The 11843-nt window shown below is 56.9% G+C and overlaps 1 protein-coding gene across 1 annotated transcript; it reads right to left on the bottom strand.

Annotated features, from left to right (window-relative positions):
* Positions 1 to 4958: 4958 nt before the first annotated feature.
* Positions 4959 to 11341, bottom strand: CXCR3 (C-X-C motif chemokine receptor 3). Its single transcript, XM_006128722.3, has 2 exons — positions 11207 to 11341; positions 4959 to 6825 (listed from the first exon to the last, which is right to left on the bottom strand). The coding sequence occupies exons 1-2, from the start codon at positions 11216 to 11218 to the stop codon at positions 5722 to 5724; spliced, it is 1116 nt and encodes a 371-aa protein (XP_006128784.2). The 5' UTR covers positions 11219 to 11341; the 3' UTR covers positions 4959 to 5721.
* Between the last annotated feature and the right edge of the window lie 502 nt (positions 11342 to 11843).

Below are 11843 nucleotides of genomic sequence, written 5' to 3'. Positions count from 1 at the left end.
AGACTTTCTGAACCTCTGCACATGGTAGATACATTAGAGCCTTTTTTTGGAAAAAGCTTTTTCCAATTGCTTTTTCAGAAGAGGCTTTCCCATCATTTGGCCAGATGGCGAAACAGCCTCCTCTTTCAGAGGAGCCCTTATTCCTCATAGAACAAGGTACACAGGGCTCCCCGAAACAGGGCCGGATTAAGGGGGGGGCGAGCTGGGCAGCTGCCCAAGGCTCCAACCTATGGTGGGTGCCCGATGGCAGCTGTAAGGGGCACTGCGCACCTGGCTGTGCAGCGCCCCGTAGAACTGCAATCGGGCACCGCGTGGCGCCCCGTAGAACTGCAATCGGGTACCATGTGGCGCTCCGTAGAACTGCAATCGGGCACTGTGCGCATGGGGCCAGGGTCCACTCGGTGCCCCTTAGAGGTGCCATCAGGCGCAGTGCGCCCAGGGGCCGTGCGGCACCCTTTAGAGTGCAATCAGGTGCCGTGCGCCCAATGGCAGCTGTAAGGTGCTCAGCGTGCAGGGGGCGGGGCGCACATGCATCACTCGCCTGGTTGCAGCTGTAAGGTGCGCAGTGTGCTGAGGGGCGGGGCCGTGAATGCTTCACTCGCCTGGTTGCAGCTGTAAGGTGCGCAGTGTGCCGAGGGGCGGGGCTGTGCATGCTTCACTCGCCTGGTTGCAGCTGTAAGGTGCGCAGTGTGCCGAGGGGCGGGGCGTGCATGCTTCACTCGCCTGGTTGCAGCTGTAAGGTGCGCAGTGTGCCGAGGGGCGGGGCCGCGCATGCTTCACTCGCCTGGTTGCAGCTGTAAGGTGCGCAGTGTGCTGAGGGGCGGGGCGTGCATGCTTCACTCGCCTGGTTGCAGCTGTAAGGTGCGCAGTGTGCCGAGGGGCGGGGCCGTGCATGCTTCACTCGCCTGGTTGCAGCTGTAAGGTGCGCAGTGTGCCGAGGGGCGGGGCGTGCCTGCTTCACTCGCCTGGTTGCAGCTGTAAGGTGCGCAGTGTGCCGAGGGGCGGGGCCGTGCATGCTTCACTCGCCTGGTTGCAGCTGTAAGGTGCGCAGTGTGCCGAGGGGCGGGGCCGTGCATGCTTCACTCGCCTGGTTGCAGCTGTAAGGTGCGCAGTGTGCCGAGGGGCGGGGCCGCGCATGCTTCACTCGCCTGGTTGCAGCTGTAAGGTGCGCAGTGTGCCGAGGGGCGGGGCCGCGCATGCTTCACTCGCCTGGTTGCAGCTGTAAGGTGCGCAGTGTGCTGAGGGGCGGGGCCGTGCATGCTTCACTCGCCTGGTTGCAGCTGTAAGGTGCGCAGTGTGCCGAGGGGCGGGGCCGTGCATGCTTCACTCGCCTGGTTGCAGCTGTAAGGTGCGCAGTGTGCTGAGGGGCGGGGCCGTGCATGCTTCACTCGCCTGGTTGCAGCTGTAAGGTGCGCAGTGTGCCGAGGGGCGGGGCGTGCATGCTTCACTCGCCTGGTTGCAGCTGTAAGGTGCGCAGTGTGCCGAGGGGCGGGGCCGCGCATGCTTCACTCGCCTGGTTGCAGCTGTAAGGTGCGCAGTGTGCCGAGGGGCGGGGCCGTGCATGCTTCACTCGCCTGGTTGCAGCTGTAAGGTGCGCAGTGTGCCGAGGGGCGGGGCGTGCATGCTTCACTCGCCTGGTTGCAGCTGTAAGGTGCGCAGTGTGCCGAGGGGCGGGGCGTGCATGCTTCACTCGCCTGGTTGCAGCTGTAAGGTGCGCAGTGTGCCGAGGGGCGGGGCCGTGAATGCTTCACTCGCCTGGTTGCAGCTGTAAGGTGCGCAGTGTGCCGAGGGGCGGGCCGTGAATGCTTCACTCGCCTGGTTGCAGCTGTAAGGTGCGCAGTGTGCTGAGGGGCGGGGCGTGCATGCTTCACTCGCCTGGTTGCAGCTGTAAGGTGCGCAGTGTGCCGAGGGGCGGGGCGTGCATGCTTCACTCGCCTGGTTGCAGCTGTAAGGTGCGCAGTGTGCCGAGGGGCGGGGCCGTGCATGCTTCACTCGCCTGGTTGCAGCTGTAAGGTGCGCAGTGTGCCGAGGGGCGGGCCGTGAATGCTTCACTCGCCTGGTTGCAGCTGTAAGGTGCGCAGTGTGCCGAGGGGCGGGGCCGCGCATGCTTCACTCGCCTGGTTGCAGCTGTAAGGTGCGCAGTGTGCCGAGGGGCGGGGCGTGCATGCTTCACTCGCCTGGTTGCAGCTGTAAGGTGCGCAGTGTGCTGAGGGGCGGGGCCGTGCATGCTTCACTCGCCTGGTTGCAGCTGTAAGGTGCGCAGTGTGCTGAGGGGCGGGGCCGCGCATGCTTCACTCGCCTGGTTGCAGCTGTAAGGTGCGCAGTGTGCCGAGGGGCGGGGCCGTGAATGCTTCACTCGCCTGGTTGCAGCTGTAAGGTGCGCAGTGTGCCGAGGGGCGGGGCGTGCATGCTTCACTCGCCTGGTTGCAGCTGTAAGGTGCGCAGTGTGCCGAGGGGCGGGGCCGTGAATGCTTCACTCGCCTGGTTGCAGCTGTAAGGTGCGCAGTGTGCCGAGGGGCGGGGCGTGCATGCTTCACTCGCCTGGTTGCAGCTGTAAGGTGCGCAGTGTGCCGAGGGGCGGGGCCGCGCATGCTTCACTCGCCTGGTTGCAGCTGTAAGGTGCGCAGTGTGCTGAGGGGCGGGGCGTGCATGCTTCACTCGCCTGGTTGCAGCTGTAAGGTGCGCAGTGTGCCGAGGGGCGGGGCCGTGCATGCTTCACTCGCCTGGTTGCAGCTGTAAGGTGCGCAGTGTGCCGAGGGGCGGGGCCGTGAATGCTTCACTCGCCTGGTTGCAGCTGTAAGGTGCGCAGTGTGCCGAGGGGCGGGGCCGCACATGCTTCACTCGCCTGGTTGCAGCTGTAAGGTGCGCAGTGTGCTGAGGGGCGGGGCCGTGCATGCTTCACTCGCCTGGTTGCAGCTGTAAGGTGCGCAGTGTGCCGAGGGGCGGGGCCGTGCATGCTTCACTCGCCTGGTTGCAGCTGTAAGGTGCGCAGTGTGCCGAGGGGCGGGGCCGTGCATGCTTCACTCGCCTGGTTGCAGCTGTAAGGTGCGCAGTGTGCCGAGGGGCGGGGCCGTGCATGCTTCACTCGCCTGGTTGCAGCTGTAAGGTGCGCAGTGTGCCGAGGGGCGGGGCCGTGAATGCTTCACTCGCCTGGTTGCAGCTGTAAGGTGCGCAGTGTGCCGAGGGGCGGGGCCGTGCATGCTTCACTCGCCTGGTTGCAGCTGTAAGGTGCGCAGTGTGCCGAGGGGCGGGCCGTGCATGCTTCACTCGCCTGGTTGCAGCTGTAAGGTGCGCAGTGTGCCGAGGGGCGGGGCCGCGCATGCTTCACTCGCCTGGTTGCAGCTGTAAGGTGCGCAGTGTGCCGAGGGGCGGGGCCGTGCATGCTTCACTCGCCTGGTTGCAGCTGTAAAGTGCGCAGTGTGCCGAGGGGCGGGGCCGCGCATGCTTCACTCGCCTGGTTGCAGCTGTAAGGTGCGCAGTGTGCCGAGGGGCGGGGCCGTGCATGCTTCACTCGCCTGGTTGCAGCTGTAAAGTGCGCAGTGTGCCGAGGGGCGGGGCCGCGCATGCTTCACTCGCCTGGTTGCAGCTGTAAGGTGCGCAGTGTGCCGAGGGGCGGGGCGTGCATGCTTCACTCGCCTGGTTGCAGCTGTAAGGTGCGCAGTGTGCCGAGGGGCGGGGCCGTGCATGCTTCACTCGCCTGGTTGCAGCTGTAAGGTGCGCAGTGTGCCGAGGGGCGGGGCGTGCATGCTTCACTCGCCTGGTTGCAGCTGTAAGGTGCGCAGTGTGCTGAGGGGCGGGGCCGTGCATGCTTCACTCGCCTGGTTGCAGCTGTAAGGTGCGCAGTGTGCTGAGGGGCGGGGCCGCGCATGCTTCACTCGCCTGGTTGCAGCTGTAAGGTGCGCAGTGTGCTGAGGGGCGGGGCCGCGCATGCTTCACTCGCCTGGTTGCAGCTGTAAGGTGCGCAGTGTGCTGAGGGGCGGGGCCGCGCATGCTTCACTCGCCTGGTTGCAGCTGTAAGGTGCGCAGTGTGCCGAGGGGCGGGGCGTGCATGCTTCACTCGCCTGGTTGCAGCTGTAAGGTGCGCAGTGTGCCGAGGGGCGGGGCCGTGCATGCTTCACTCGCCTGGTTGCAGCTGTAAGGTGCGCAGTGTGCCGAGGGGCGGGGCCGTGCATGCTTCACTCGCCTGGTTGCAGCTGTAAGGTGCGCAGTGTGCCGAGGGGCGGGGCCGTGCATGCTTCACTCGCCTGGTTGCAGCTGTAAGGTGCGCAGTGTGCCGAGGGGCGGGGCCGTGCATGCTTCACTCGCCTGGTTGCAGCTGTAAGGTGCGCAGTGTGCCGAAGGGCGGGGCCGTGCATGCTTCACTCGCCTGGTTGCAGCTGTAAGGTGCGCAGTGTGCCGAGGGGCGGGGCCGTGCATGCTTCACTCGCCTGGTTGCAGCTGTAAGGTGCGCAGTGTGCCGAGGGGCGGGGCGTGCATGCTTCACTCGCCTGGTTGCAGCTGTAAGGTGCGCAGTGTGCCGAGGGGCGGGGCCGTGAATGCTTCACTCGCCTGGTTGCAGCTGTAAGGTGCGCAGTGTGCCGAGGGGCGGGGCGTGCATGCTTCACTCGCCTGGTTGCAGCTGTAAGGTGCGCAGTGTGCCGAGGGGCGGGGCCGCGCATGCTTCACTCGCCTGGTTGCAGCTGTAAAGTGCGCAGTGTGCCGAGGGGCGGGGCCGCGCATGCTTCACTCGCCTGGTTGCAGCTGTAAGGTGCGCAGTGTGCCGAGGGGTGGGGCCGCGCATGCTTCACTCGCCTGGTTGCAGCTGTAAGGTGCGCAGTGTGCCGAGGGGCGGGGCGTGCATGCTTCACTCGCCTGGTTGCAGCTGTAAGGTGCGCAGTGTGCCGAGGGGCGGGGCGTGCATGCTTCACTCGCCTGGTTGCAGCTGTAAGGTGCGCAGTGTGCCGAGGGGCGGAGCCGTGAATGCTTCACTCGCCTGGTTGCAGCTGTAAGGTGCGCAGTGTGCCGAGGGGCGGGGCGTGCATGCTTCACTCGCCTGGTTGCAGCTGTAAGGTGCGCAGTGTGCCGAGGGGCGGGGCCGTGCATGCTTCACTCGCCTGGTTGCAGCTGTAAGGTGCGCAGTGTGCCGAGGGGCGGGGCCGTGCATGCTTCACTCGCCTGGTTGCAGCTGTAAGGTGCGCAGTGTGCCGAGGGGCGGGGCCGCGCATGCTTCACTCGCCTGGTTGCAGCTGTAAGGTGCGCAGTGTGCCGAGGGGCGGGGCGTGCCTGCTGCCCAGGGCGCAGGAATGGCTCAAGCTGGCCCTGCCCCGAAAGAGCGCGTTTTCTCTTCCGCGACAGAAAGCAGAAGAGCAAACGTGTTCCCTGGATGTGGCAGAGACGTTCCGGGACACCTAGACGTAGCCTGACTGAAACAGCTCAGCACCTGGCAACTGACTTAGGGGAAGGGATGGACCCATGATCTTCCAGGAAACCACGTGTACAATCTCTGGCACCTGCACCCACAAGCTGCAGAGAGTCAGCGATTATGCCAGGCGCTCAGAAATCTGCTGCTCTTTCTTTCCAGTTCAGTCTCAGTCATGCAACTCCCGCACAAGAGGCTGTGAAACTGCAGGTGTCTGTCTGGCTATGACTGTATGGACTGCTTGTCTCCTCTGCCCCTTTGGGGAGCATTTCACCCCCCACACCCTTTGGGGAGGGGTTGCCCCCTGCTGCCCAGGCTCCCCCCTAAAGCCCTGAGTAGGAGGCTTCGGTGGTCTCTGACCAGGTGGAGTCCTTGCGCTGGCTCGGTGTCTGGACGTGTCTGTGCAGGAAGTCGTGGCTCACGCAGCCTATGTGGCCCAGCAACTCCAGGAATTTGTTGCGGAATTTGATGCCAACAAATGCATAGAGCAAGGGGTTGAGGCAGCAGTGGAAGTAGCCCAGGCTGGCAGTGATAGACAAGATGATGTCCAGCACGGCCTCCCTGTCACAGTCCCGCCCCACCACCTGCAAGTCAATCAGGGTGTTTGCTACCAGGGCCAGGTGGTAGGGTGTCCAGCACAGGAAGAAAACAGCCACCACTATGAGGATGACCCGCATGGCCTTGTGCTTGTGGAAGCCATGGGAGCGCAGCAGAGTGCGGACAATGCAGGTGTAGCAATACAGCATGGCTACCAGGGGCAGGAAGAAACCCAGCATGTGGTAGCAGATGCGCAGGCTTGTTTTCCAGCGTAGGGAGGTGTTGGAGGAGAAGTTGTGGGAGCACAAAGTGATGTTGAGGCGATAGTCCTGCTTGACTTCTAGGTATAGGAAATCCGGCATTGTCAAGAGGACACAGATGCCCCACACCACCAGGCAGCTGGCCACCATCAGATGTGACTTGTTCCTCTTGTACATATGCACAGCATGGACGATGGAGAGGTACCGGTCAAAGCTGATGCACACCAGGAAGAAGATGCTGGAGTAGAAATTGATCTTGAAGATGGAGCCAACCAGCTTGCAGGTGCCAGTGCCGAAAACCCAGCCATTCACAGCCTGCACTGCCCAGAAAGGGAGTGTCACTACCAGCAGCACATCAGCGAGCGCCAGGTTGAGGATGAAGACGTCAGTCCCAGCCAGGGACCTCTTGCACTGCAGCAGCACAGCCATCACCATGCAGTTCCCGCACAGCCCTAGTGGGAAGAGCAGGCTGTAGAAAACTGGCAGGAAGACCCTGTCAAAGGCCTGGATACTCTTGGAGGTGCAGGGCGGCACTGAACAGCAGGTGTCACTCCCATTGTAGTAGTCGGAGGAGAAGCTAATGTTCTCCAGCAGGTCAAAGGCCTCTTCTCCACTGAGGATATATGCATCCTAGAGAGCCAGGGGACAGGTGAAAATCAAAGGGCTATTCTCATGTTGCTCATCTCGGTTACTCTGCTCCTGGCTGGGATGTCTGAGGCTGCCTGCAGTAGCTCTCTTCTCTGCAATTGGTCCCCAAGGGGTAGAAACTTTGGGATACTGCAACTTATTCCCAGGGTACAATGGGCAAAGGTGAAATCTGCAGTGCTTTTATGTACCAGTCCCACTTAATCTTTACCCAGCATTGCTTTACCCAGCATTTAACTTCATTGATCAGATGGTGGGCTGGGAGCAGGACTCCTAGGCTCTGTTTCTAGCCTGCCATTGGCTTTCTGCTAGACCGTGGGCAAATCATCTCCTCCCAGGGTGTGTATAGACTTCACCTCTCTGTCGACAGAGAGATGTAGATTAGGCACATCGAAATTGCTAATGAAGCAGGGATTTAAATATCCCGTGCTTCATTAGCATAAACATGGCCGCCACTTTTTTGTTTAAACGGAGTTTTTTTGAAAAAAACCCCGTGGCAGTCTAGATGAAAATAAACCCTTTTTTGAAAGATCCTGTATTCCTCAAAAAATGAGGTTTAGGGGATCTTTCGAAAAACGGTTTATTTTCGACAGATCCACGTCTAGACTGCCGTTCTTTTTTTTTTCCGAAAAACTCCATTTTGAAAAAAAGTGGTGGCCATGTTTATGCTAATGAAGCATGGGACATTTAAATCTCTGCTTCATTAGCAATTTCAACATGCTTGATTTGCATCCCTCTGTTGACAGAGGGATGCAGTCTAGACTAGCCCCAGTGTTTGACCAGAATGCCTGGTTGAAAAAGGACTCTAGTGGCTCTGGTCAGCACCACCAACTAGACTGAAAAATCTGGTTGGCAGTGTTATAGGGGACCTACCAATTTGCATGAATTATTTTTGAAAAAAATCTTTATATTTTGTGTTGCTTTTTGTATTCAAATAGGATAGGTATATAATATTTAGTGCTGTAATATAATACAAACCATGCTGAAGGTCCCAAATAGACATTTTGTCCTAATTTGTTTAATAAGAAATGTTGAAATAGCCGCTTTTGGTTCAGGTCTGGAATGGGATTTTTTTCAAAAGGCGAGACAGTTCTGCCCAATAGCAATGCAGGTTGTAGAGGTGGGTGAAAAGCCCTTTCTCTTGGTGCAGCTAAACACTCTCCACTTGTGTGCACTCCGGCACGCCCCCGGCAGTGCAGGGCATAATGGGCGCTGTTGCCGTGCGTTTGCATAAGCGCGGTGATATTTTCTATAGGCACAAGAAGAAGTTGGCACCCAGCAGCTCTCAGCCAGAGCAGGACAAACTTCTCCCCCATTGCTCCATCTGCTGTTGAGATCTGGGGAGCGTCCCCCTAATTCTGTGTCCACCGCCAGGCAGTTCCTCCCCCACTGGCTGTCCCCTTTTCTCTCTCCCTACTGGGAACTGCTGGGCACAGAAAACCTAGGAAATCTGGCCTCAGATCTTTGTTTTTCTCTCTGGCTGGTGATCTTGGGCACATGGGGTGGTCCCCAGGAGTCATAACATGTGCACTGACTTTGATGGCTCAGGTCGCAGGGATTTAACTTGCTCCTTCAGCCAAGTGGCAACTTAAGGGAAGTGATTGTTACTGATGGGCTGATGCCTGTATCTGCAAGAGCAGTAGCCTGTACACTGGAGCCAGGAGCTCCCCCTTCAGGATGCTGCTTGACACTGCCTTTTGCATCCCAGCCCCGTACCCTTAAGTCCGTTGCGTCACCCTGCTCTTTGAGAGAGCAGAGTCATAACACAGGGGCCTGGATGGTTCCCCACTTGCACAGCTGGTCCAGCGACTGAGGCAATGTCCCTCTCTAACTGCATAACCCCTGAGCCTCCAGCCACCCTGCACAATGCCCTGGGCTGGAACTGTAATTGTCTCGACACAGCCTCACACCCGCCCTACATCAGCGGGTCTCTCTGCTGTCTCCCACGGGTTGAGTTCATTCCTAGCGGTCTGTCCTTGCTGAGGGATGTGCATACTCCTTCCCCAGAGCCCAGGCGAGAGCTTGTCTCAACTGATAAGGAGCCCACATCACTTTCCCTGTATCCCCAAGTGCACAGAATCCTAGAACGCTAGGACTGGAAGGGACCTCGAGAGCCATCGAGTCCAGCCCTCTGCCCTCCCGGCAGGACCCAGCTCTGTCTGAGTGAACACAGCTGCTGAGCGAATGCCCTGTCTGGCAGTGTACTGGCGCTGCTGCACTGGGATAAACAAGCCCGTGTGTTCTTGCAGAAGTACCTATTTATGGATACTAGATCTACCCAATGCTGCTTGAGTCTTTAACTCCATTAACGTTTGTTTTTGGAAAAGGGAATGAGAATGTGCATGCTTCATTGAAATCGTTGCTCTGGGGTGGGGCTGCGGATGAGGGGTTTAGTGTGCGCGCTTAGCCCCAGCAGATTGGGGCCAGGTGAGAAGTGCCTCTCCATGGCCACTGCAGATCCTGTGGGCACAGCCGGGGGAGGGTTCTATGTCCCTCACCTGGGACAGGTCCAGGTTTGTCTGCCCCCTGCGTTTCCCAGCCCGAGTAAGGAATGCAGCAAACTGTACACTTTCCCTTTCTCTCCCTGGGGAGGTGAACATCCAGCAATGCCCCCTGTACGATTGGGAGGGGGGAGGAGGCTTTAGTCCCCCCACCATCCTTAAAAGGTGCCTGGGGGTGGGAGGTTTGGGTCTGAGACAGTCCCAGATAGGGGTAAGGGGTCCCCGGCCAGCTCCTTTCACCTGCCTTCTGTACGGTTTTATGAGAAACAGTCTCATTCTAGGCACATCCCATTGTCCTGGCACAACCGAACTGTTATCTTGCTTTAAGTCGTGACCAGAGGAAGCAGCATGCCAAATGTGGGGGTCCTAGCTCTTACCGTCTGGGAGGCAGACAGACAAACTCTCTCAAATATAGAGGAGATTAACAGCGATGTGCGTATCTAATGGTCTGGCACCTGTTTGCCCCAGTGGTGACTTTTCTGCAGACACCCTTCAAGGCACGGGCTGCAAGGAAGATCAAAGCCCGGGTAGTTTTGCTGGCACTGGGACTCTGACTCATTGGCACAGCACATGCTACCTGTCTGCCACGCAGTTAAGGTTTCTTATCCCCCTAGAAGTGGACAATGTCAGTGCCTCAGGAGAACTTTCCTTCAGCCATTGTGCTGGTGCAGCGGCTGGCATTTCATCTCCTCGGACTCACGGAAGTGCAGTACTCCCGAAAGGAGCCAGATTAGACTGGAGTCTAGCACCCTTCCCTACCCTGTCCTCCCCTGCACTTGAGCCGTGGGGATGGGAAAGAGAAGCCCGTTGGTGGCTCAGCCAAGGAATGTGTGTGTTAGCCTGGAGTTCACTTCCCAGCTCTGCCACAGCCTCTCTTTGTGCTCTTGGACTTGCCACTTTTTGAGCACACTTAAGTACCCTCCGAGTCTGATGGCTCCCTGACTTTAATAGCCCGGTGAAAGTCGCCCCAAGTGCAGTCCTGGCACTGCCTCAAAGCAGGGGTGAGAAGGGCTGAAGCTATGTTCTGCCTCTGTTTGGTTAGGATGCTTTCAGACTGTCCATAGCTAACGCGAGTCCCTTCTAGAGGGGACTCATTTTAAATACTGTGGTTTAACTTTAGAGATTCGTCTCCTTTGAGTTACAGCAAATAAGCTAAATTCATTTCTTAAGTGCTGAGAAATTTAATTTCTCATTTCATAATTATTCAGAAAGAGTAAGCTATTTTCCCTCCAACATTCCAAAAAGCAAAACAAAAAGTCCTCCCAGATTTTGGCTAATGACAAACAGTGAAAATTAGAGCCTGAAAGGAAATGTTTTGGCAAGTCAGTAAAAAAAAGAGGTTAGAATTTTTACTTTTTCTCAGATTTATGCCTATCACTTGAACATCTCTGTTCAGAGAAATCAGCTTCTCAACATTATTGTTTAGATTAAATGACTTAGGAGCATTTTTCTTCTGTCCATGAATATTAATATTTCCAGCCATGCCAGGGATAAAAGGGTTTATACATTTATTCACTTTTGTAATAATTTTAGATTGCGATTTCAAAAGTTAATTCCAGCATTTAATTGACTTGTCTGTGTAACCAAATCAGCATTAGATTCAGTCCTCTACTCCGGGTGCTTATATTGTGCTATCTATCTGAAAATAAAGATTTTAAATATTTGTTCACTTTCAGAATTAGCCTTTTTGAAAAAATCATACTGATAACTTGACATAACACAACATTTCTGACTTAAGTGTCTCTCCTAATACAAGCCCCCCTCCAAAATCCCTTGAGGGTTCAAACATTTCCCTGTCCCCCCCACACCCCGCCTTTTGTAAATAAAATAGACACTCCTAATGATTTTATCAAAAGGAAACTCACAAAATCAACCATGCCTGGGGATGTAGCACCTTCCTAGCATAAAGCGTTGGACGTGTCGAGCTTCTGAGAGAACTGAAGTGGTCTTTGATTCTGCGTAAACTTCAGGTATCTGTGGTTTGAGTTTGACTGACAGTCTCTCTTCTCGGAGTGCCTGGAAGGAAGCCGTGCTCTCGTTCTCGCTGTTCAATGACATGCAGATGAGCTCAGAAGTGACCATCCAGAGAACTAGGGTAACTGCCCTCCTCTGAGAAGGGCCCCTGCTCTCTGTGCTATAGTGGGTGTGGGATAAGAACTGCCAGGGTGCAAAGTTCTTTCAAGGCCTTGAGTGTTGCTGGAGTCTGGACATAGCATTTGTAGTGCGCAGGAAGATCGCTGGATTGATGGTCAAGGAGCCTGGGGTCTTTCTCTTCACCACAGAGGAATAGAATGGACCAACCCATGCAAATTCCAATTGCACTGGTCCAGAGAGTCCAAACTGACCAGCCTTAAAAGTGAGATTTTCAGCCACAAAGCATGAGATTCAAGGCCAAAGAGCGAGACTTTCCTTGTGGTGTGGTAGTCATTATTTAAGATAGGGATTCTCCTCTTTGGACCTTGGCCACATCCAGTAGTCCAGATTTTAATCCAGCCAGCACTT

Source organism: Pelodiscus sinensis, unplaced genomic scaffold, assembly GCF_049634645.1.
Source record: "Pelodiscus sinensis isolate JC-2024 unplaced genomic scaffold, ASM4963464v1 ctg73, whole genome shotgun sequence".
NCBI classification, from domain to species: domain Eukaryota; kingdom Metazoa; phylum Chordata; order Testudines; family Trionychidae; genus Pelodiscus; species Pelodiscus sinensis.
The sequence above is the reverse complement of the archived record's forward strand: the minus strand, read 5'-3'. Positions and strand labels throughout refer to the sequence as shown.